General features: G+C 43.9%; 1 protein-coding gene and 1 long non-coding RNA gene across 2 annotated transcripts in view; both read right to left on the bottom strand.

The window, feature by feature from the left end:
- Positions 1 to 25753, bottom strand: part of LOC140371507 (uncharacterized) — a 46244-nt gene that overhangs the window by 19372 nt on the left and 1119 nt on the right. Inside the window, exons 2-22 of the mRNA XM_072458680.1 lie at positions 25727 to 25753; positions 24499 to 24754; positions 22886 to 22900; positions 22039 to 22110; positions 21653 to 21907; positions 20898 to 21149; positions 19882 to 20160; positions 19555 to 19809; positions 19369 to 19485; positions 19239 to 19254; positions 19094 to 19158; positions 18956 to 19003; positions 18839 to 18882; positions 7983 to 8127; positions 5522 to 5785; positions 5176 to 5418; positions 4790 to 5044; positions 3782 to 3804; positions 3358 to 3694; positions 1499 to 1615; positions 1372 to 1387 (exon numbers count right to left, since the gene is read on the bottom strand). The exon at positions 25727 to 25753 is cut by the window's right edge and continues 188 nt beyond it. Of these exons, the coding sequence (XP_072314781.1) occupies positions 1372 to 1387; positions 1499 to 1615; positions 3358 to 3694; positions 3782 to 3804; positions 4790 to 5044; positions 5176 to 5418; positions 5522 to 5785; positions 7983 to 8127; positions 18839 to 18882; positions 18956 to 19003; positions 19094 to 19158; positions 19239 to 19254; positions 19369 to 19485; positions 19555 to 19809; positions 19882 to 20160; positions 20898 to 21149; positions 21653 to 21907; positions 22039 to 22110; positions 22886 to 22900; positions 24499 to 24754; positions 25727 to 25753 (3101 nt within the window). The remainder of the gene's footprint in view (positions 1 to 1371; positions 1388 to 1498; positions 1616 to 3357; positions 3695 to 3781; positions 3805 to 4789; positions 5045 to 5175; positions 5419 to 5521; positions 5786 to 7982; positions 8128 to 18838; positions 18883 to 18955; positions 19004 to 19093; positions 19159 to 19238; positions 19255 to 19368; positions 19486 to 19554; positions 19810 to 19881; positions 20161 to 20897; positions 21150 to 21652; positions 21908 to 22038; positions 22111 to 22885; positions 22901 to 24498; positions 24755 to 25726) is intronic.
- LOC140371383 (uncharacterized) lies at positions 12 to 361 on the bottom strand. Its single transcript, XR_011928461.1, has 3 exons — positions 291 to 361; positions 153 to 200; positions 12 to 79 (listed from the first exon to the last, which is right to left on the bottom strand). It is a non-coding gene; the product is annotated as an uncharacterized lncRNA (long non-coding RNA).

The raw sequence follows: 25753 nt of genomic DNA, 5'->3' as shown, positions 1-25753 counted from the left end.
TTAGTTTCTGTAATGTTTAAAGAATTGTAAAGTTAAATGCACCTGAGAGGTAAATTACTGTAGTCCCCGAGCTCTTCATCTTGAAGTAAAACAAACAATACATTTAAGATTTTTGAAATAAATGAAGAAAAAGAAGAAAAAGAGTCATTTACCGTTCCTGTTTCTTGGGTTTTGGATCGTTTCATCCACACAATTGTCTCCTAAAGTTCAGGAAAGTGTTTAAATAATCTTCTTAAACATGTTTTAAGTCTTTAAATGTATTATTCTTTATGTTAATATTCTTAACTGACCATGAAGAAGAGATGAATACAGTTGCTGCTGATTGTCTTGGCCCTCGTTTCCTTCATCATTCTCACTGCAGTTAAAGAAGAAAACATGGCTTTAGAAATGTCTTGAATTATTCTTTATTGTAACGTCAGATGCAGTGGCAGCTGGTGAATTTTTTTTTAGGTGGAGCTATTTGTAATTTTGAATTTCGTAGATGTGATTTGCTGCATTCTGGTGCATTTTAGGCCTACTTCTCAACCTATTTGTCATCCCAGGGGGAGATAAGGCGCAGTAAAGCGGGAGATTACCTCCCAGAGGAGGTTTTAATTTCTCTCAGAATTAAGAAAAATTAACAAGTAAATACGAACGATAATACCGGAAGTCGTGCAACAGGACTTGTAGGACGCATATCCGTCCCACGCTACGCTCAACGGTATGTTTCTGTACTTAACAGACCGTGCAGAATTGAGCCGGTACTTGAATTGACAAGTTCATAAGTCATCTGAGATGCCACTATCTTTCACGTCGTTCACTCTCATAGTGTGAATGTCTGAGTTGTTTTACAATGAGCTTTTCCTCAAAAGTTCTTCTTCAAAGCGATGCAGATGTAAGGATTTCACTGAATTAGGGACAAATTAATCCGACGTCGCCATTTTACACACTTCGCTGCTGGAATGAAAACATCTGGTAACAAGCAGCTGCAGCGGTGCATCTTGGTACTTTGGGGCGCTAATCTTCAGCGCCCCAAACCCATAAAATTCCTCGACGATGATTGGCGGATGTGTATTCTTTTTTGCCTAGCAACAGAGGAGCCATTGGCTTAAATACACACAATGGGGCTGATCAAACAGGAGCCCCGGCAAGACAGCCTATTGGCTCCTACACCAAACGTGGAACTTGAAAGTTAATGTAAATATAATTCTGGAGAGTTCTAAACCCATAAAGCAAAATTATCAATAGCATCTAATTAACACAGGTTTTTTTTTTCTTCAAAATGAGACATCATTTAAAAAATAAAATAAAAACAGGCAGTCAGGTCAGGTGGGGCGGCGCCCCAGCGCCCCCTATGGGCGAGCCGCCACTGGTCAGAAGGACAAGACTGACCTGGAGGAGCTTTGGCCTGAAAAAACAACACATGTTGATTGAAACATCACAAACTTCAAATGTCACTATACTGTAAATATGACTGTATATAGTTCTAATGTATACCATGAAAATAAGAGTTTTTTACCTTTAGTTTTGCTGCAGCGCCACAGAAGCAGCAGCAGGATGAATAAAAAGAGCCCTGCACACACAGGTCCAACCACCCACATGACAGGAAGAGGAGAGAGATCTGCTTTGGCTGCACCTGTGAACATACAATATATAAAACCTTTTTATTGTAGAACCTTTGTATATGAAGAATGGATTTACTAACTTTTAATGGACATCCAACTCTCTGGAGACGTCACAGTCTTTGTCCACAGCTTCCTTTGTCCCTCACATTTATAAAAGCCTTGGTCAGACCTGGACACTGCAGAGATGTTGAACTCTGGGTTGGTTCCATTTTGAATTATGCTTCCATTTTTATAAAATTGCACTGAAGTAAAAGTCCCTGTCCTGAGTTTACAGCTGAGAGACACAGACTGTCCCTCCATCACTGCACGCACTGGACTCAGAAGGATGATGTCACCTGTGAAGTTAAACATGTCAAAAACATGACATATTTGAAATACTCACGACTCATAGTTTAAACCAAACTCACTGTGGACTGAGATGTTGACGGCGTTGCTCATTTCTCCTGATCCAGACTCACACCAAAACACTGCTCTGGTTTTATCACGTAAACGAAACTCACATTTAGATTTATCTTTGCTCTTGTAATTATCACACTGTTGTGTTGTTATTGTGTTGTTATAAAAGCTCCTATAAAGTGTCCTGTCTGCTCCAGTGGAGTTGAACCCACAACTCAGAGTGATGACATCATCAGTGAAGTGCTGTGCTCTGTCAGGACTGACCCAGAGAGACTCTGGACCCTCAGCATCTGAGGAGCACAAGACCCAGACTTTAGAGAGTCGAGCTTTAGAGAGTCGAGCTTTAGAGAGTCGGGCTTTAGAGAGTCGAGCTTTAGGGAGTCGAGCTTTAGAGAGTCTGGCTTTAGAGAGTCGGGCTTTAGGGAGTCGAGCTTTAGGGAGTCGAGCTTTAGAGAGTCTGGCTTTAGAGAGTCGGGCTTTAGGGAGTCGAGCTTTAGAGAGTCGAGCTTTAGAGAGTCGGGCTTTAGAGAGTCGAGCTTTAGAGAGTCGAGCTTTAGAGAGTCGAGCTTTAGAGAGTCGAGCTTTAGGGAGTCGGGCTTTAGAGAGTCGGGCTTTAGAGAGTCGGGCTTTAGAGAGTCGAGCTTTAGAGAGTCGAGCTTTAGAGAGTCGAGCTTTAGAGAGTCGAGCTTTAGGGAGTCGGGCTTTAGAGAGTCGGCCTTTAGAGAGTCGAGCTTTAGGGAGTCGGGCTTTAGAGAGTCGAGCTTTAGAGAGTCGAGCTTTAGAGAGTCGAGCTTTAGAGAGTCGAGCTTTAGGGAGTCGGGCTTTAGAGAGTCGAGCTTTAGAGAGTCGAGCTTTAGAGAGTCGAGCTTTAGGGAGTCGAGCTTTAGGGAGTCGAGCTTTAGAGAGTCGAGCTTTAGAGAGTCGAGCTTTAGAGAGTCGAGCTTTAGAGAGTCGAGCTTTAGAGAGTCAAGCTTTAGGGAGTCGGGCTTTAGAGAGTCGGGCTTTAGGGAGTCGGGCTTTAGGGAGTCGAGCTTTAGAGAGTCGAGCTTTAGGGAGTCGAGCTTTAGGGAGTCGAGCTTTAGAGAGTCGGGCTTTAGAGAGTCGAGCTTTAGAGAGTCGAGCTTTAGAGAGTCGAGCTTTAGAGAGTCGGGCTTTAGGGAGTCGGGCTTTAGAGAGTCGGGCTTTAGGGAGTCGGGCTTTAGGGAGTCGAGCTTTAGTGAGTCGAGCTTTAGAGAGTCTGGCTTTAGAGAGTCTGGCTTTAGAGAGTCGAGCTTTAGAGAGTCGGACTTTAGTAAACAGGATATCTCCATGTTCTGATACATCTGAAGTATAAGCGACATGTTAGAGACAAACTGACCAGTGTTTCTGAGCCTGAACTTGTGGCTGTCCTCAGTGAAGTAGGGAGGGTCTCCTCTGTGGGCTCTGCACTGGTACTCTCCTCCCTCTGACACTGTGACCTGTGCCTCAGATGAAGACTCTTTGAAGAACTGCTCATTTCTGCTCCACTCATATTTCCACCCAGAGGAAGATGGAGAGACAGAGCAGAACAGCTTCACACTGCCCCCTGTCTGCAGCTCTGAGGGTCCACTCACTCTGGCCTGAGGTTTGTCTGTAGAATGCATCATAGGTTCACGTGACATCACAACATTGTAGAAAGCCGATAGTTGAGCTGAGCTGGAGGTCAGGGCAGAATTCTATGGTACAATTTACTGTTTAACTGAAGAATTGTTTTATGGTCCAGATCTCTGTAACGACTGGTCCCATCCACAAGAAACAAAAACTGACTCAAAGCTCAACGTCTTCTCTGACAGTAAAAATAAACAAAAGTGAAATAACTTTTTCACAATAAGGCCAAAATTATTTTATTACTTGGTTTACGGATCCGCCGCACTAAGAATATTGATCTCTACAATATAAAACAAATTAATTATTATAATTATTTTTTTAATTAAATACCGCCATCAACGCAAATAGCATTAAATGAAATATAAATCGCGGTATTAAGTCAAAAGATAAGAGCGCATGAAGCAATTTTTCGTCAAAATCCTGCGGGAGTGAGAGACGGAGCGGGTCCGTTCCTGCGCGCGGGTGCGTCAGGTATATATATATGGGCTGGTTCTGACGTCACCCATGTCACGTCCACCACGTGACTTTGTTGGTATTAATCTCGACCTGTGTGCTGTGCACATGTAGATAGCGGCCCCGGGAGAGCATGAGGAGACACGCGCGTCCGTTTCCGTGTCTGTGACGTGCAGCGCAAACTCCTTTATGTCGCAAATTCACATTTTAAACCTGTTTACCCCATTTTCTCTAGCGCGTTTTGACGTGACTAAGGCTGCACACTTAGAAGCGTGAGTTCTACCAGTGCAAAACACTGCACCCCCCTCCCTTCCTCCCCCTTGTGCATTTTGGGAAAACCCGGAAGAAAAAATCTTTTGAAATCGAAATTATTTTGATATTTCTATTTCGCCCGCCTGTTCAATATATTTCATTTAAAAATCTGTAAACTAAGTGATAAAGTAACTGCGGCCTAACCTCAGAAAGCGATGCCAACTCCAACTGTGATTAAAGGACTTTAAACCATAATATTATTATGACTATTTTGTTTAACCAAAACCAAACTAATAATGATGAGGTTCAACTTTGTGGATTTTTACTTTGGATATTTCTTATCTGCGTTAATCTGCCATTATCAAATTCTACGGCGTGAAACGCAAACTATTGCATCAAAATATGAAGTTCCTAAATAAAAATAAGGAGGTGTAATCACAGAGTGAAAGTGCACATACTCTTGACAGTGACAGAGGCTCCTGTGCTCCACACAGTGGTGTGGTGAGGGCCTCTCTGGGCTCTGCAGCTGTAGGCTCCTGTGTCAGACTCAGTCACTCTGGAGACTGTGTATTCTCTGGTTGTTGGAGGTGGGTTCAGTCTGTTCCTGCTCCAGTGATAGGTCCACTCTGTGTCTGCTCCGCCCTCCACCTCACACCTGAGAGTCAGACTCTCTCCCACAAATACCTCCAACTGACTTGGACTCACAGTGAGGGCTGAAGATTTGTAACAGAATCAAATAAATGTTTTTGACAAAAAGATGATAATCTGTTTAAAATGTCAAATTAAAGGAGAGACACCATCAAACATAAATGTAATGTATTCTTTATGTTCTAACTGTTCTCACCAGTGTCTTCAACAGTGACATCATTACTTTTTCTTGTGACCACATGATCATCCCACCCACAGCAGGAGTACACTCCTCCAAGAGAGACATTCAGAGTTTGTTCAAAATAGTAAATATATTTCCAATGAGCACTGAACCACTGCAGTTCTTCATTGAAATCCTCTACATCACAGCTCAGAGTCACACTGCCCTCTACTGGTCTGTCTGTGTTTGACACTGTCAGTTCAACTCTGCGGGGGTGTTCTGTTGAAAAGAAAGATGGAAAGTCATGTGTAATGTGTTTATCTTTTTGTCTTAATTAGAATAATAGGATCCTAAAAACATATGAAGATTATGCACAATCTACCTGTGACTTTCAGTTCTTTCTCTGGAGACTGTATTTCCTCTTTGGTCCCACACGAATACAAACCCTCACTCGATTTTGACACTGAATTCACTCTCAGGTACCTATTGTTTTGTACTTGCTGAAAAAAATAGTATTCGTCCTCTTGCACGAGTGACCCATCTTTGTAAAAGTGCAGTTTATTTACATCGTGACCTGAGCATGTCAGTCTCACTGTGTCCTCCAGATACACAGTGTGTGGAGGAACATCCAGAGTCGCCCTGTCACCTGTGGAGCACAAAACTTAAGAACAAACCAGAGAAGCAGAGCAGGAGCACATACACAGATCAAGATCAATATCCTCATCCTAGAGACTAATCAGTGGAGACAGAGGCTACAAACATGACATTAAAACTTAAAGGTGGTATGGACGTTTTTTTTCAGCAAATTTTTTATCATATTTCCTCGTGGCGTGGATAAATCATTTGTCCTGCCACGTATCAATCATAAAACGCACCTACCGCTCACCTGCAGCCGCGTGCGGTTCCTCCTCACGTTTCCGCGTGCCTAAGCGCATGGATCTATCATAATATAGTTCCCTCAGTGTACGGGGCAAAATGAAGACGGAGAAAGACAGTTCGAGCTGACGCAGAAGTGGACAGAAATCTACGGGAGACGAGCGATGCGATGCGCTCCGTTGCACTAATAAACAAACGCACGTGTGTGTTGTATCAGTCCGCACGGGGGAGTGCGCATGCGCACTTCCACCTGCGTTCTCAAATCGCCGAAAAATCGTCCATACCGCCTTTAAAGCAATGACATGACACATTTTGGGGGGAAAGGTTTCATAGTCATCTGGACACTGTTTTTGAAATCGAGACGTTTCGATTGTCTCCCAGAATTAATTTCAATAACTTAATTTTCAATTCACTTTCAGATTGAGCAGCACAGCTATTTTAGCTCACAATATATTTAAAATTACATTCACCAAGTGACAGTTTGGAGCCCTTCATCAGACATGAAGCACCTGTATTTCTATTTCCTCACTGACCACCAGAGGCAATGCTAAGAATGCTCTTTCAGTGTTTAAAGCACCGCCTCTGGAGGCCCTCTGGGATTCACGGAACTATAGTTACACAGGTAACCTTTGATTTATTGTGTTCAATTACATTCATGTGACATTTGTCACAAGTACATATTTATATGTAAAAATATTGTTATATTCATTCATTTTCTACAGCTTTATCCCGTTAGGGGTCGCGGGTGACTGGAGCCTATCCCAGTGACTTTGGGCTTTAGTCGGGGTTCACCCTGGACAGTGGCCAACTCGTCGCAGGGCCGACACATAGACAGTCGATGGCTACTATCAGTTGACCACAGATGCACCTACCTTTGCAAAGAAGTGGCCCCTCCAAAGCTGTTGGAGGACATTTCTTTAAACTGTCTTTTGGTGCCACTAAGACCATTCACTCTCACGTTCTTTCACTAGGGCCAATTTAGAGTTGCCAATTTTTCCTAACACATGCATGTCTTTGGACGGTGGGAGGAAGTCGGCTAAACCAAGACAACCAAGACTCATCCTAGATCTGGTCTTCCGGTCAAACTGAGGGAGAAGGGCCTTAATCAGAACTGATGGTCATGTCTCTGTGGAGATAGGAGAACCTTCCAGAAGAACAACCCTCTCTGCAGCACTCCACCAATCAGGCCTGTGTGGAAGAGTGTCCAGACAGAACCCACTCCTCAGTAAAAGGCTCATGACAGCCGCCTGGAGTTTGTAAAAAGGCTCCTGAAGGACTCATCATGGCAGCATCAGGCTGTGGAGATGTTTTTCAGTGGAACTGGGAGACTAGTCAGGACCAACAGAATGATGAATGCAGCAGTTACAGAGACATGCTGATGAAAACCTGCTCCAGAAGCTCTGGACCTCAGACTGGGCCAAGGTTCATCTTTCAACAAGACAACGACCCTAAGCACACAGCCAGGAGAAGAAAGGCGTGGCCGCAGGACAACTCTGTGAAGGTCCTTGAGTGGCCCAGAGGCCAGACTTGAACAATTGAACATCTCTGGAGAGATCTGAAAAAGGCTGTGAACCGACTCTCACCAACCAAACTTATTGGGGTTTGGAGGTTCTGCAAAAAAGAATGTGACAAACTGTCCATACAAAAGTGTGCCATGTTTACAGCATTATACTCAAACTCACACAGACTTGAGGCTGTAATTAGTGCCAAAGGTACTTCAACCAAGTATTGAGCAAATACTGTGAATACTAATGTACAAGTGCTTTTTTGTTTTATATTTTAGAGGTCTTTAAGTTTGTCCATGTAGACTAGCCCACAGGGACATTTAACATGTAGATAACAAATATGACATGACATCATAATATAATCACATGGGCTTCAGCTTCTTGTTAAATGCAACATTTATTGAACTGAAATAGATGAATTAAAGCGTATAAGCAGAGTCCAAATGAAACAGAGCTGATTACCTGTTGTCCGTTTACAGATGACGATGCAAAACACTGAAATAGAAGTAGATAGTTGTGACCCAGGTCTAAACTCTTCATTGTGAACAAAAGTTGACTCACAGATGAAGCGCAGTGTCCAGAGCAGAGAGACTTCCATCCTCACAGTCTGAGACCCAAAACACAGAGAAAGAACCAATCTCTCTCTATAAAGGCTTCTATTCACTTCACACTCTTTATCTAGGAAAGATAACTCCGGACGGTGCGGACCGTAAGGTGCTAGTTCTGGGTTTGCGGAAGTCACTGCTCGAGTTCCTGTCAGAGCACTACTGGAGGCCAGGAATGATGATCGGAAAGACGAGAAGATACGAGGTGCTTTTGGTAGTGAAGGATATACCAAATATTTACTTGACCTAATTGTATTAAAACTGTAATTTGATATAATAAGGGAATTCCAACTACATTAACTTTAAACTGTATTAATTTTAGTCACTCTAAGTTGTGCTGAAACTGGCCTCACACACACCACTCACCACATTCCTTGATAAGGACAAAGTTGCAGACCCAAGCCCAAGGTCATCTCTGTGCGATGGAACGGCGAATGGAAGAATACTGAGAGAAGGCGCCAACTTTCATATCACGCCTAGGGATGTATACCTAAACCCGCGTTCAGGTTCAAGTCCGGATTCGAATCCAGAGGTTACGGTTCAGGTCCGGACTCATTAGGTCCGGACCTAAACCATGCCATATTTGCATAATGTTACAACAGCGTAACACAAGCTACTCGGCTAAATTAAGTTGAAGACACTTGAACAAGGACAACTATCAAACACAAGGCTTAACTGCAGATTGAAATAAACTCAACATGTCTGCTTTATTCACTGTTTTTAACAGAAGTTACAACTTACAAATCATAAGCTACTAGCTAAGACTCAACTCAACAACAAGAGCATGTTGAGTATTGTTGACAGAGTCGGTCTGGGTCAAGGGTCAAAGCAGCTGTTTCATCTGATACAATGTTTTGCCTTTAGACATATTTCCACTCTTTAATGTTGCAGATCCATTGGCATCAAAAGTCTGGTAAAAACCTTCAAACAGACAATACACCAGTGTAAATAATTAAGTAACAGTGTAAAATATCAGAGTTACAAAAACTAGTATAAAAGTCAACTAGAATCACTATAAAGCAATCAACTTAGCAGTATCAAAAGTAGATAATACAAATACAAAATACTATTACAAAATATAAACTCCAATTAATGAATGCAGCAATTAAGCAATATTACTTTGACTTTACTTTGTATTTACTTAAGTTATTTCATTCACATTTACACCCAGACCAAAGACCCAGACAAGACCACGCTGACCCCGCCCCTTTAACACGCGGCGGCCACAGCTTAAAACAGTTCAAATAAAGCCAGCGATCTTACCGGCTTCAGTGTTCACATATGGATACACGGTTCACTTCAGTGTTCACATGTGGATACACGGTTCACTTCAATGTTCACATGTGGATACACGGTTCACTTCAGTGTTCACATGTGGATACACGGTTCACTTCAGTGTTCACATGTGGATACACGGTTCACTTCAATGTTCACATGTGGATACACGGTTCACTTCAGTGTTCACATGTGGATACACGGTTCACTTCAGTGTTCACATGTGGATACACGGTTCACTTCAATGTTCACATGTGGATACACGGTTCACTTCAGTGTTCACATGTGGATACACGGTTCACTTCAGTGTTCACATGTGGATACACGGTTCACTTCAGTGTTCACATGTGGATACACGGTTCACTTCAGTGTTCACATGTGGATACACGGTTCACTTCAGTGTTCACATATGGATACACGGTTCACTTCAGTGTTCACATGTGGATACACGGTTCACTTCAGTGTTCACATGTGGATACACGGTTCACTTCAGTGTTCACATGTGGATACACGGTTCACTTCAGTGTTCACATGTGGATACACGGTTCACTTCAGTGTTCACATGTGGATACACGGTTCACTTCAGTGTTCACATGTGGATACACGGTTCACTTCAGTGTTCACATGTGGATACACGGTTCACTTCAATGTTCACATGTGGATACACGGTTCACTTCAATGTTCACGTGTGGATACACGGTTCACTTCCGTGTTCACATGTGGATACACGGTTCACTTCAGTGTTCACATGTGGATACACGGTTCACTTCAGTGTTCACATGTGGATACACGCTTCACTTCAGTGTTCACATGTGGATACACGGTTCACTTCAGTGTTGACATGTGGATACACGGTTCACTTCAGTGTTGACATGTGGATACACGGTTCACTTCAGTGTTCACGTGTGGATACACGGTTCACTTCAGTGTTCACGTGTGGATACACGGTTCACTTCAGTGTTCACATGTGGATACACGGTTCACTTCAGTGTTCACATGTGGATACACGGTTCACTTCAGTGTTCACATGTGGATACACGCTTCACTTCAGTGTTCACATGTGGATACACGGTTCACTTCAGTGTTGACATGTGGATACACGGTTCACTTCAGTGTTGACGTGTGGATACACGGTTCACTTCAGTGTTCACGTGTGGATACACGGTTCACTTCAGTGTTCACGTGTGGATTCACGGTTCACTTCAGTGTTCACATGTGGATACACGGTTCACTTCAATGTTCACATGTGGATACACGGTTCACTTCAGTGTTGACATGTGGATACACGGTTCACTTCAGTGTTCACATGTGGATACACGGTTCACTTCAGTGTTCACATGTGGACACACGGTTCACTTCAGTGTTCACATGTGGATACACGGTTCACTTCAGTGTTCACATGTGGACACACGGTTCACTTCAGTGTTCACATGTGGATACACGGTTCACTTCAGTGTTCACATGTGGATACACGGTTCACTTCAATGTTCACATGTGGATACACGGTTCACTTCAGTGTTCACATGTGGATACACGGTTCACTTCAATGTTCACATGTGGATACACGGTTCACTTCAGTGTTGACATGTGGATACACGGTTCACTTCAATGTTCACATGTGGATACACGGTTCACTTCAGTGTTCACATGTGGATACACGGTTCACTTCAATGTTCACATGTGGATACACGGTTCACTTCAGTGTTCACATGTGGATACACGGTTCACTTCAATGTTCACATGTGGATACACGGTTCACTTCAATGTTCACATGTGGATACACGGTTCACTTCAATGTTCACATGTGGATACACGGTTCACTTCAATGTTCACATGTGGATACACGGTTCACTTCAATGTTCACATGTGGATACACGGTTCACTTCAGTGTTCACATGTGGATACACGGTTCACTTCATTGTTCACATGTGGATACACGGTTCACTTCAGTGTTCACATGTGGATACACGGTTCACTTCAGTGTTGACATGTGGATACACGGTTTACTTCAGTGTTCACATGTGGATACACGGTTCACTTCAACGTTCACATGTGGATACACGGTTCACTTCAACGTTCACATGTGGATACACGGTTCACTTCAGTGTTCACATGTGGATACACGGTTCACTTCAGTGTTCACATGTGGATACACGGTTCACTTCAATGTTCACATGTGGATACACGGTTCACTTCAGTGTTCACATGTGGATACACGGTTCACTTCAATGTTCACATGTGGATACACGGTTCACTTCAATGTTCACATGTGGATACACGGTTCACTTCAATGTTCACATGTGGATACACGGTTCACTTCAGTGTTCACATGTGGATACACGGTTCACTTCAGCGTTCACATGTGGATACACGGTTCACTTCAGTGTTCACATGTGGACACACGGTTCACTTCAGTGTTCACATGTGGATACACGGTTCACTTCAGTGTTCACATGTGGATACACGGTTCACTTCAACGTTCACATGTGGATACACGGTTCACTTCAGTGTTCACATGTGGATACACTGTTCACTTCAGTGTTCACATGTGGATACACGGTTCACTTCAGTGTTCACATGTGGATACAAGGTTCACTTCAGTGTTCACATGTGGATACACGGTTCACTTCAGCGTTCACATGTGGACACACGGTTCACTTCTGTGTTCACATGTGGATACACTGTTCACTTCAGTGTTCACATGTGGATACACGGTTCACTTCAGTGTTCACATGTGGATACAAGGTTCACTTCAGTGTTCACATGTGGATACACGGTTCACTTCAGCGTTCACATGTGGACACACGGTTCACTTCAGTGTTCACATGTGGATACACGGTTCACTTCAGTGTTCACATGTGGATACACGGTTCACTTCAGTGTTCACATGTGGATACACGGTTCACTTCAGTGTTCACATGTGGATACACGGTTCACTTCAATGTTCACATGTGGATACACGGTTCACTTCAGTGTTCACATGTGGATACACGGTTCACTTCAGTGTTGACATGTGGATACACGGTTCACTTCAGTGTTCACATGTGGATACACGGTTCACTTCAGTGTTCACATGTGGATACACGGTTCACTTCAATGTTCACATGTGGATACACGGTTCACTTCAGTGTTCACATGTGGATACACGGTTCACTTCAGTGTTCACATGTGGATAAAGGGTTTTGTCTCTCGCATCTTTAAACTTATTTCGCCGGCTTCAACTTATGCCCAGAAGACGCGTGCGTCGCTAATTAGGGTCCGTGTGCGCTATTGACGGCGGGGCATGGCAGTGTTTACGTCTTTTCCAGCGTGAATTTCGCGATCAATGGAAGGTTTAAGATGGTCTAGATTCTAGAACAAAAAGGATATAGTATGTCAATGCTATATTTTATATGAGTCCAGAACCGAATCACCGGGGTTTCGTTTTTTTTGGACCTGAACCGAAACGTTTTTACAAGTCCAGATCCGGTCCATATGAAAATGTATAAATTGTTTGAGCGCATAGGGAAAAGGCGTGTCCGGACTACGCCCGAGTAAGTCGCCACACATTCGATAGGGACATTTTAGGTAAGCGCTCCGTTTATCTGTATTAGTCTTGTAAATGGCAGGGATTAAACTGATTGATTTTAACTTTCTGATTCTTGCCCTTTCTTTCATAAACGAGCACGCCGACAGTAGCTTTATTTAGGCTCTCAAGAAGCCAAGAAAATGTTGTTGTTGTTGTTGTTGTTTTATGGCGGTTGGCATCCAAGTGTTGCATTACCGCCAGACTTTATTCCTCAGACTTTGTCGTAGTCCTCAGACTCTGTCGTAGTCCATAAAAGAACTCCTTCCATTGCTTTGGTGCCACAAAGCCCACGAGGCCATGATATGTCTTTGCGACCAGAACAGTTGCCGTTGCCTCAGAGAGCCAAGAAAATACATATTCCTCTGCTTATATACCCTGCCACAGGATCAAAGGAACAAAGGTGGAATGTAGCTGCTATGTAGTGCCACCAAGCCAAGGAGGAACAAAGGCGGAACACCGGTGACATCATACGGCACTCGGTGATGGGGTGGAGAGAAGTGTGAAATGCAGTGATATCATAAGGCACCCTGTGGTGCTGGAGCGCCTCTAGTGGTCACCCCATGAATTACAAGAGCATTGAAACACCGGGATCGCGGGGCCTTTTGTACACTTTAACTCGACTGGCTTTGGCTTTGGCTTTCCTTCCTTTTCACACCTCACACACCAAACCAACATTCACCCAAACGCCAGCACGTTGACGTGGAGGTGACACGAACAACACAGGCCCATCTCCTCAGGATCACAGCTTCTGGTTCCGTTCGTATGACAGGCTGGCTGATAATATCATCTTAGAATTAACTCCAACACACAACTAATTTATGTGTCTGTTTAATTATCTAGTCAATAAAACTTCAATACCTACATTTGGTAAAGTGTTCATTCATTTTCAGAAAAGTGGTCAATGTCACGGTTATGTTCTCACAAACCTTCAGATCAACGAGCAAATTCATTTTCGATAAATACATTTTTTTATATATTGATTATAGAGTTGTTAAATGCCGATTATCCGGCTGGTGCCCCAACTTGCTCTTAAAATATGATATCAAACATACCCACACTTATGCAGTGTGTCATGTTTGATTCTTGAACAATTCTTTAATCATTATCAACCTTGAATACCCTACATATACCGGTGCAGCCCGTGCAAGGATGCAAACGCAAAGTATATTACGCTACAGGTGTATTTATTTAACAGTTCTCAAAATCTATTTGAACTACATCCACTATTTACTCTTAAAGTATATTTTAAACAGGTACTTAAAAAAATATTTGCTTAAAAGATTTACTTGAGTCATTTTTTGCGCATGTATTTTGTACTTTTACTTGACAAAATGGAATACTTTTTCCCCTGTCGAGATGAAGAGGAAGTTGAGAGAAGAGTGAGGCTCTGGTTTGGTTTCTGAGTAAATGTGCACAGCCTGACCACAGACCACAGCGTTTGGACACATTCCATCTGTGTCAGTCCATCACACACAAAGACATGTGAAAACACAGTCAAACTACAGCCAAACCCCTCTCACTGAACTCTTAACTATACTACAGTGTAGTACTCATGCTCAGAGTCTGAACAGGCTCAGAGTTAACACACTTTGTCGTCTTTAGCGCTGAAGCTGACATTTCCTTCCTTTTTACACAAAACTTTTAAACCAAGAGGTAATTGGCTAAAATAGAAATGAGATGCAGGGACCAAAAATGTGTCATTGTTGCTTCCTGTTCAGACTAAAGCACTCGCCGCTTCTTAATTTGGTGATTTATTCATTGTAAACTACAATTGTGATCCAAAAACAAAAGAACAACAAAAACATTGAGCCTTTTCAATGAATGAATCTATTGTCTTCCTGTTTGAAACGCACTAGTGACTCTCTCTTCAATGTGGCATTTCACTGTGGCAGATTTTCACGATTGTGCTTTTATGGACCCGAGTCTAAAGTCCAGAGCTGTGAAGGTGGTCACGTCTCAAAACACAGGATAAGACAGAATTACTCTAAAGCAAAATGTATAAACTAATCATAATACATCTCTGAGTAAACTATTTATAAGGGGGAAACAGAGGGCCCACCAAGCCATTTATTCCGACACCTTAACGTGGTGGAGGGGTTTGAGCGCTTGAATGATCCCAGGAGCTATGTTGTCGGGGGCTTGAAGCCCCTGGTAGGGTCTCCCATGGCAAACGGGTCCTAGGTGACGGGTCAGACAAAGAGCGGTTCAGAAGCACTTCATGACATGTAAAAGATCAAGGCCAGTTACGTCGCCGGGGCCCAATCCTGGAGCCAGGCCTGGTGTGGGTGCTCGACGGCGAGCGCCTGGTGGCCGGGTCTTTCCCCACGGGGCCCAGCCGGGCACAGCCCGAAAGAGCGACGTGGGGCCGCCTTCCAGTTGGCCCACCACCCGCAGGAGGATCCATGTAGCAGTAGATGGCAGGGGCCTCGACGACCAGATCTCCGACATGGAATGTCTCCTCGCTTGGGGTGAAAGAGCCTGAGCTTGTGCGGGAGGTTGAGCGGTATCAACTAGATATAGTTGGCCTCAACTCCACGCACAGTTTGGGCTCTGGAACCCATCTCCTCCAGAGGGGCTGGACGCTCCACTTCTCTGGTGTTGCCCGCGGGGAGAGGCGGCCGGCTGGTGTGGGCTTGCTTATAGCCCCTCAGCTCAGCTGCCACGTGTTGGAGTTCACCCCCGGTCCCTAGGCCTTCGGGTGGGGGACAGGTCTCTCACTGTTGTGTCGGCCTACGGGCTGAACAGCAGTGCAGAGTACCTGGCCTTCTTGGAGTTCTTGGGAGGGGTACTGGACAGTGCACCGACCGAGGACTCCGTTGTTCTTCTGGGGGACTTCAACGCCAATGACAGTGACACCTGGAGAGGGGTGATTGGGAAGAACGGCTTCCCCAATCTGAACCCGAGTGGTGTTCAGTTATTGGACTTCTGTGCTAGCCACAGATTGTCCATAACGAACACGTGTTCAAGCACAAGGGTATCCATCAGTGCACCTGGCACCAGTACACCCTAGGCCGGAGGTCAATGATCGACTTTGTTGTCGTGTAATCTGACCTCCGGCCACGTGTCTTGGACACTCGGGTGAAGAGAGGGACAGAGCTGTCAACCGATCACCACCTGTTGGTGAGTTGGATCCGCTGGCGGAGGAGGAAGCCGGACAGACTTGGCAGACCCAAGCGCATTGTGAGGGTCTGTTGGGAACGTCTTGGGGAGCCCTCTGTCAGTAGGGTATTCAACTCGCACCTCCAGGAGAGCTTCTCCCATGTCCCGGGGGAGGCTGGGGACATTGAGAGCGAGTGGACCATGTTCTCCGCCTCCATTGTTGATAGGGCTGCTCGAAGCTGGTGCCTGTCGTGGCGGCAACCCCCGAACCCGGTGGTGGACACTGGAAGTAAGGGATGTTGTCAGGTTGAAGAAGGAGGCCTACTCTGGCTTGTGGGGCTCCTGGGGTCATTGACAGGTATCGACAGGCCAAGCGGGCCGCAGATCGTGCTGTCGCAGAGGAAAAACCCGGGGCTGGAAGGAGTTCGGGGAGGCCATGGAGGAGGACTATCGGTCGGCCGCAAAGAAATTCTGGTAAACCGTCTGGCGCCTCAGGAGGGGGAAGCAGTGCTTCACCAACACCGTTTACGGTGCGGGTGGAGACCTGCTGACCTAGACTGGGGATGTCGTCGGACGGTGGAAGGAATACTTTGAGGACCTCCTTAATCCCACCGTCATGTCTTCCGAAGAGGAAGCAGAGACCGGGGACTCAGAGGCTGGCTCGTCCATCACCCAAGCTGAAGTCACTGAGGTTGTTTGCAAACTCCTCGGTGGCAGGGCTCCGGGGGTGTATGAGATGCGCCCTGAGCACCTAAAGTCTCTGGATGTTGTAGGACTGTCTTGGCTGACACGTCTCAGCAACATCGCGTGGCGGTCGGGGACCGTGCCTCTGGATTGGCAGACCGGGGCGGGTGGTCCCTCTGTTCAAGAAGGGGGACCGGAGGGTGTGTTCCAACTACAGAGGGATCACACTCCTCAGCCTCCCCGGTAAGGTCTATTCCAAGGTACTGCAGAGGAGAATCCGACCGATAGTCGAACCTCGGATTCAGGAGGAGCAGAGTGGTTTTCGTCCGGGTCGTGGAACACTGGACCAGCTCTATACTCTCCATCGGGTGCTCGAGGGTTCATGGGCGTTTGCCCAACCAGTCCACATGTGCTTTGTGGATCTGGAGAAGGCTTTCGACCATATCCCTCGGGGTGTCTTTTGTTAGGTGCTCCGGGAGTACGGGGTCCGGGGCCCTTTGCTCAGGGCTGCCCGGTCCCTGTATGACCGGAGCAGGAGCTGTGTTTGCATTGCCGGCAGTAAGTCAGACCTGTTCCCAGTGCATGTTGGACTCTGCCAGGGCTGCCCTTTGTCACCGGTTCTGTTCATAGTTTTTATGGACAGAATTTTTAGGCGCAGTCAGGGGTCGGAGTGTGTCCGGTTTGGGGACAACAGGATCTCATCTCTGCTGTTTGCAGACGATGTTGTCCTGATGGCTCCATCAAACCCGGACCTGCAACATGCACTGGGACGGTTTGCAGCCGAGTGTGAAGAGGCTGGGATTAGAATCAGCACCTCCAAATCTGAGGCCATGGTTCTCGACCGGAAAAAGGTGGCTTGCCCTCTCCAGCTGGGTGGGGAGTCCTCTGAGATTGACAGGCGGATCGGTGCAGCGGCTGCAGTGATGCAGTCGCTGCATCGGACCGTTGTGGTAAAGAAGGAGCTGAGTCGAAAGGCAAAGCTCTCGATTTACCGATCGGTCTACGTTCCTACCCTCACCTATGGTCATGAGCTTTGGGTAATGACCGAAAGGACAAGATCGCAGATACAAAGCGGTCAAAATGAGTTTCTTCCGCCGTGTGGCTGGGCGCTCCCTTAGAGATAGGGTGAGGAGCTCGGCCACACGGGGGGAGCTCGGAGTAGAGCCGCTGCTCCTCCACGTTGAGCGGAGCCAGCTGAGGTGGCTCGGTTATCTGTACCGGATCTGTACCTTTATTTTTGTGTTATTCTAATGAACGCTTCAAATGTCGTAGTTTCAAAGAAAGAGCAAGCTAATCACTCTTTTATAATTAAAAAGTAAAGGTGATATAGACACCGTCACTTTTTGAACTAAATATCTTGGATTAAATATCAATAATAATTCAAATGTTATAGTTTCCTCCAAACCCCAAACTTTTAACGCTTTAAACATGTTGTTCTATTGTGTAAAACGCTTTATCAACTCATTACTTCTGTCGTGGACTCATTTTGATGACCTTTCACCATCCAAAGACATAATAACTTGTTTTGAATTGTAAATTGCTCTTGAACAAATCCGGAGAGTAAATCCAAGTGGAATCATTGTTTTTACCTGTTTATTGAGGAGTAATAACACTTTTCTCCTCTGTCTGTCATCTTTATTTCACAGACACAAACATGATGCTGTTAGTTCCATATAAAACATGTACTGGAAACATTGTAAGCGCTGTCATTAACAAACCAGAGACAAACACGAGCGAAAAGAAAAAAGTCGAGGGTCAAACAGTTAAATATGGCACTGGTAAATCACATAAAGTTTATATTTTAACATGAGCAAGTGAAACAAAAGTCCAGCCCGGGAATTTCACAGAATGAGTCACATCTGTAGCTGTGAAGTTATTACATCTTAAGGCTGTGGTCAATTTGTATGAAATCTTTGTGCTTTTCAGTGGTCGTCCAGTGAGCGTCTCTTTCAGCTCAACTCAGTTTGTTCAGACCTGGAGCAAATGGAAAATCTATCAAAGTTCATCATCACGTGAAGGAATTATTTATGAATTCTAATATTCAAAAATGGCTTAGTTTCTGTAATGTTTAAAGAATTGTAAAGTTAAATGCACCTGAGAGGTAAATTACTGTAGTCCCCGAGCTCTTCATCTTGAAGTAAAACAAACAATACATTTAAGATTTTTGAAATAAATGAAGAAAAAGAAGAAAAAGAGACATTTACCGTTCCTGTTTCTTGGGTTTTGGATCGTTTCATACACACAATTGTCTCCTAAAGTTCAGGAAAGTGTTTAAATAATCTTCTTAAACATGTTTTAAGTCTTTAAATGTGTTATTCTTTATGTTAATATTCTTAACTGACCATGAAGAAGAGATGAATACAGTTGCTGCTGATTGTCTTGGCCCTCGTTTCCTTCATCATTCTCACTGCAGTTAAAGAAAGAAAACATGGCTTTAGAAATGTCTTGAATTATTCTTTATTGTAACGTCAGAAGGACAAGACTGACCTGGAGGAGCTTTTGCCTAAAAAACACAATAAATGTAGATGTAAAACATCACAAACTTCAAATGTCACTATACTGTAAATATGACTGTATATAGTTCTAACGTATACCATGAAAATAAGAGTTTTTTTACCTTTAGTTTGACTGCAGCGCCACAGAAGCAGCAGCAGGATGAATAAAAAGAGCCCTGCACACACAGGTCCAACCACCCACATGACAGGAAGAGGAGAGAGATCTGCTTTGGCTGCACCTGTGAACATACAATATATAAAACCTTTTTATTGTAGAACCTTTGTATATGAAGAATGGATTTACTAACTTTTAATGGACATCCAACTCTCTGCAGACGTCACAGTCTTTGTCCACAGCTTCCTTTGTCCCTCACATTTATAAAAGCCTTGGTCAGACCTGGACACTGCAGAGATGTTGAACTCTGGGTTGGTTCCATTTTGAATTATGTTTCCATTTTTATAAAATTGCACTGAAGTAAAAGTCCCTGTCCTGAGTTTACAGCTGAGAGACACAGACTGTCCCTCCATCACTGCACGCACTGGACTCAGAAGGATGATGTCACCTGTGAAGTTAAACATGTCAAAAACATGACATATTTGAAATACTCACGACTCATAGTTTAAACCAAACTCACTGTGGACTGAGATGTTGACGGCGTTGCTCATTTCTCCTGATCCAGACTCACACCAAAACACTGCTCTGGTTTTATCACGTAAACGAAACTCACATTTAGATTTATCTTTGCTCTTGTAATAATAACGCTGTTGTGTTGTTATTGTGTTGTTATAAAAGCTCCTATAAAGTGTCCTGTCTGCTCCAGTGGAGTTGAACCCACAACTCAGAGTGATGACATCATCAGTGAAGTGCTGTGCTCTGTCAGGACTGACCCAGAGAGACTCTGGACCCTCAGCATCTGAGGAGCACAAGACCCAGACTTTAGAGAGTCGAGCTTTAGAGAGTCGAGCTTTAGAGAGTCGAGCTTTAGAGAGTCGAGCTTTAGAGAGTCGAGCTTTAGAGAGTCGGGCTTTAGAGAGTCGAGCTTTAGAGAGTCGAGCTTTAGAGAGTCGAGCTTTAGAGAGTCGGGCTTTAGAGAGTCGAGCTTTAGAGAGTCGAGCTTTAGAGAGTCGGGCTTTAGAGAGTCGAGCTTTAGAGAGTCGGGCTTTAGAGAGTCGAGCTTTAGAGAGTCGAGCTTTAGGGAGTCGAGCTTTAGAGAGTCGAGCTTTAGAGAGTCGAGCTTTAGAGAGTCGAGCTTTAGAGAGTCGAGCTTTAGAGAGTCGGGTTTTAGGGAGTCGGGCTTTAGAGAGTCGAGCTTTAGTGAGACGGGTTTTAGAGAGTCGGGCTTTAGAGAGTCGGGTTTTAGGGAGTCGGGCTTTAGGGAGTCGGGTTTTAGGGAGTCGAGCTTTAGAGAGTCGAGCTTTAGAGAGTCGGGTTTTAGAGAGTCGGGCTTTAGAAAGTCGGGTTTTAGGGAGTCGGGCTTTAGAGAGTCGGGTTTTAGGGAGTCGGGCTTTAGAGAGTCGGGCTTTAGAGAGTCGGGTTTTAGAGAGTCGGGCTTTAGAGAGTCGAGCTTTAGAGAGTCGAGCTTTAGTAAACAGGATATCTCCATGTTCTGATACATCTGAAGTACAAGCGACATGTTAGAGACAAACTGACCAGTGTTTCTGAGCCTGAACTTGTGGCTGTCCTCAGTGAAGTAGGGAGGGTCTCCTCTGTGGGCTCTGCACTGGTACTCTCCTCCCTCTGACACTGTGACCTGTGCCTCAGATGAAGACTCTTTGAAGAACTGCTCATTTCTGCTCCACTCATATTTCCACCCAGAGGAAGATGGAGAGACAGAGCAGAACAGCTCCACACTGCCCCCTGTCTGCAGCTCTGAGGGTCCACTCACTCTGGCCTGAGGTTTGTCTGTAGAATGCATCATAGGTTCACGTGACATCACAACATTGTAGAAAGCCGATAGTTGAGCTGAGCTGGAGGTCAGGGCAGAATTCTATAGTACAATTTACTGTTTAACTGAAGAATTGTTTTATGGTCCATATCTCTGTAACGACTGGTCCCATCCACAAGAAACAAAAACTGACTCAAAGCTCAACGTCTTCTCTGTCAGTGTGAATAAACAAAAGTGAAATAACTTTTTCACAATAACCTCAGAAAGCGATGCCAACTCCAAAAGTGTGATTGTTGAAAGGACATTAAACTATAATATTATTATGACGATTTTGTTTAGGCAAAACTAAAATAATAATGATCAGGTTCAACTTTGTGGATTTTTATTTTGGATATTTCTTCCAAAACAGTTAATCTGCCATTATCAAATTCTACGGCGTGAAACGCAAACTATTGCATCAAAATATGAACTTCTTAAATAAAAATAAGGAGGTATAATCACAGAGTGAAAGTGCACATACTCTTGACAGTGACAGAGGCTCCTGTGCTCCACACAGTGGTGTGGTGAGGGCCTCTCTGGGCTCTGCAGCTGTAGGCTCCTGTGTCAGACTCAGTCACTCTGGAGACTGTGTATTCTCTGGTTGTTGGAGGTGGGTTCAGTCTGTTCCTGCTCCAGTGATAGGTCCACTCTGTGTCTGCTCCGCCCTCCACCTCACACCTGAGAGTCAGACTCTCTCCCACAAATACCTCCAACTGACTTGGACTCACAGTGAGGGCTGAAGATTTGTAACAGAATCAAATAAATGTTTGTGACACAAAGATGAAAATCTGTTTAAAATGTCAAATTAAAGGTGAGACACCATCAAACATAAATGTAATGTATTCTTTATGTTCTAACTGTTCTCACCAGTGTCAACAGTGACATCATTACTTTGTCTTGTGATCACATGATCATCCTGTCCTCTGCAGAAGTACACTCCTCCAAGAGAGACACTCATCTGGACATTGTCTTAGAAATTGAAACGTTTCGATTGTCCCACAGAATTCATTTCAATTACGTTATTTTCAATTCACTTTCAGATTGAATAGCACAGCTATTTTAGCTCACAATATATTTCAAATTCCATTCATCAAGTGACAGTTTGGAGCCCTTCATCAGACATGAAGCACCTGTACTTCTATTTCCTCACTGACCACCAGAGGCAATGCTAAGAATGCTCTTTCAGTGTTTAAAGCACCGCCTCTGGAGGCCCTCTGGGATTCACGGAACTATAGTTACACAGGTAACCTTTGATTTATAGTGTTCAATTACGTTCATGTGACATTTGTCACAAGTACATATTTATATGTAAAAATATTGTTATATATTGTGTTATATATTGAGTTCATACAGACAAACTCTTTGTCAGAGTACACATATACAATGACCCATCGTAAAGTATTAAGAGAACAATATAAAATATTGTGTTTACAGTGCTTCCAGAAAGTCACTTCAATCAACAGAATGATGAATGCAGCAGTTACAGAGACATGCTGATGAAAACCTGCTCCAGAAGCTCTGGACCTCAAACTGGGCCAAGGTTCATCTTTCAACAAGACAACGACCCTAAGCACACAGCCAGGAGAAGAAAGGCGTGGCCACAGGACAACTCTGTGAAGGTCCTTGAGTGGCCCAGAGGCCAGACTTGAACAATTGAACATCTCTGGAGAGATCTGAAAAAGGCTGTGAACCGACTCTCACCAACCAAACTTACTGGGGTTTGGAGGTTCTGCAAAAAAGAATGTGACAAACTGTCCATACAAAGGTGTGCCATGTTTACAGCATTATACTCAAACTCACACAGACTTCAGGCTGTAATTAGTGCCAAAGGTACTTCAACCAAGTATTGAGCAAATACTGTGAATACTTATGTACAAGTGCTTCTTTGTTTTATATTTTAGAGGTCTTTAAGTTTGTCCATGTAGACTAGCCCACAGGGACATTTAACATGGAGATAACAAATATGACATGACATCATAATATAATCACATGGGCTTCAGCTTCCTGTTAAATGCAACATTTATTGAACTGAAATAGATGAATTAAAGCGTATAAGCAGAGTCCAAATGAAACAGAGCTGATTACCTGTTGTCCGTTTACAGATGACGATGCAAAACACTGAAATAGAAGTAGATAGTTGTGACCCAGGTCTAAACTCTTCATTGTGAACAAAAGTTGACTCACAGATGAAGCGCAGTGTCCAGAGCAGAGAGACTTCCATCCTCACAGTCTGAGACCCAAAACACAGAGAAAGAACCAATCTCTCTCTATAAAGGCTTCTATTCACTTCACACTCTTTAACTCGACTGACTTTGGCTTTGCATTTCCTTCCTTTTCACACCTCACACACCAAACCAACGTTCACCCAAACAAGGAAATAAGTACTATGTTATAAAAAGAAATATATCTAATACACTGGTTTATGTGTGTCCAAAAGTGTCAGAGGCAACACACCAAACCTGTGCCTTTAAAAGAGAAATATTTATCACATTTATATATAAAAACTGTAAATAATGCATTTAACCACAGCTCCTCCCCCTGTAACAACAAGAGGTTTGAAGTATTTTCCTCTGACACGATTGTTTCAAAATGAATATATATTTTTCTGTTGTTTAATGTAGGACTTGCTTTTATCCAATCTATTTATTCTCCTGAAATGTACCACAGAATGATAATAAAAACATGACTCAAATGAAAGATAGATGGGGCTATGTTTAAAGTACAAAAGTACTTAAGTAACTGTACTTTACTGTGGATACTTTTTGCTGATACTTCAAATTATTTGCCTGATAGATGGACTTGAGTCATAATTTGCGAATGTATTTTGTACTTTTACTTGACAAAATGGAATACTTTTTCCCCTGTCGAGATGAAGAGGAAGTTGAGAGAAGAGTGAGGCTCTGGTTTGGTTTCTGAGTAAATGTGCACAGCCTGACCACAGACCACAGCGTTTGGACACATTCCATCTGTGTCAGTCCATCACACACAAAGACACGTGAAAACACAGTCAAACTACAGCCAAACCCCTCTCACTGAACTCTTAACTATACTACAGTGTAGTACTCATGCTCAGAGTCTGAACAGGCTCAGAGTTAACACACTTTGTCGTCTTTAGCGCTGAAGCTGACATCATGTATAATGTTCCTTCAAGCAAAACAAACTCAAACGTATTGTATTTGTATTTATTTTACAGTACTCTTGACAGATTATGCGCATTATGGGTCCAACTTGACGCAGCACATTGTCAACAACCAAACCTGTCCGTCGTTCTGCTCCATGGCCAGCAGATGGCGCTGTGGCCTCAGACTGCAGGCCTCTGGATCTCACTGTACACTGTGTGGACTCCCGATTGCTCCAAGTCCCCTGGCTCATCTGGAGTGGCCTCTTCCCGGCCTGAAGGTGGCAGCGGCTCCAGCACGCAGTAAACCGTGTGCGTGTCCACCTCCTGCTCCTCCGGGTCCGGGCTCTGCTCCGTGTTTTCCGACTCCACGTTTTCATAGGTGGCCTCAGCTTGAGTTGAAGATGTGGAGACCCTTTGTTCAGAATGCTGCTCCTGTGGTTGGCTCGGTATCACCCGTGGTACCTGTGTGAGATAATCATGTGTTAGTGTTGTCTATGTACGCAGAGCTCATTAAAGGTGCACTATGTAACTTTGGGATGGATCCGACACATGATATTATTAAACTTATGTGTCTTATGTATCGTGTAATTTGGCTTGGTCCTGGTGATTACACGCAAGGCAATAACATCTCCATAGAGACACGCAGGTGACAGAAGAGTCACATAGTGCACCTTTAAATAGTTTGTTTGGTTCATTTCCTCTTACCGGTCTTTGTGAACAGCACTTTTTTTTGTTTTTTCTAAAACAAAATAATACAATTGCAACAATTGCAATTGGGACCAAAATCCAAAGATAATGGATGTTACTGGAGGATTCTGCGGGTTCAGGAATCAAACCTGGGAAGGGAAAAAATAAAGAATTTATGATAAACATTTGAAAGTATGGAGAACTTTTCAATCACAACATGGAAGTGAAGCAGTTAAAAAAAAGCTCAATGAAACTAATTCTTATGAAGATGTGACGATGTATGCACTGAAACACAAAGGCGCTTCCATCTAAACATGTCTTTTTTTTTTTTTTTTATCAGAAAAAATTGGTTAAAAGCTCAAAAATTCTGCTTTGCACATTAGACCTTGAACAATTGCAGGATAGGGCCAAAGAACCAACGATTTAATGGCTCAAAATGAGGTTTATTTGCCCTTGAACTTGAAGACACATTGTCCTGCATTGGCCCCTAGTTAAAGGTGCACTATGTAACTTTTCTGCTTGTCCCCGTATGACATTGAACCAGTCTATCTCCGTGGAGACGAGCAAATAGCAGCTCAAATCTGTGGAAAGGCGACACTGCACTTGGCAAGAATACATGTGTTTTTTTTAGCAACAATAAAAGTTACATAGTGCACCTTTAATTATAAAACCCAACCATGCTATGTCTGTATTGGAATATTACGCACACGACGTTTCAGTCTCTCGTGAAGCCGCCGTTGAGCTGACGAGATTGTTGCCGGTGCAGGTAAGTGT

The sequence above is a fragment of the Eucyclogobius newberryi genome, unplaced genomic scaffold (genome assembly GCF_026437365.1).
Source record: "Eucyclogobius newberryi isolate DKJ021-1_F unplaced genomic scaffold, fEucNew1.0.hap1 SCAF_22, whole genome shotgun sequence".
NCBI classification, from domain to species: Eukaryota; Metazoa; Chordata; class Actinopteri; order Gobiiformes; family Gobiidae; genus Eucyclogobius; species Eucyclogobius newberryi.
The sequence above is the reverse complement of the archived record's forward strand: the minus strand, read 5'-3'. Positions and strand labels throughout refer to the sequence as shown.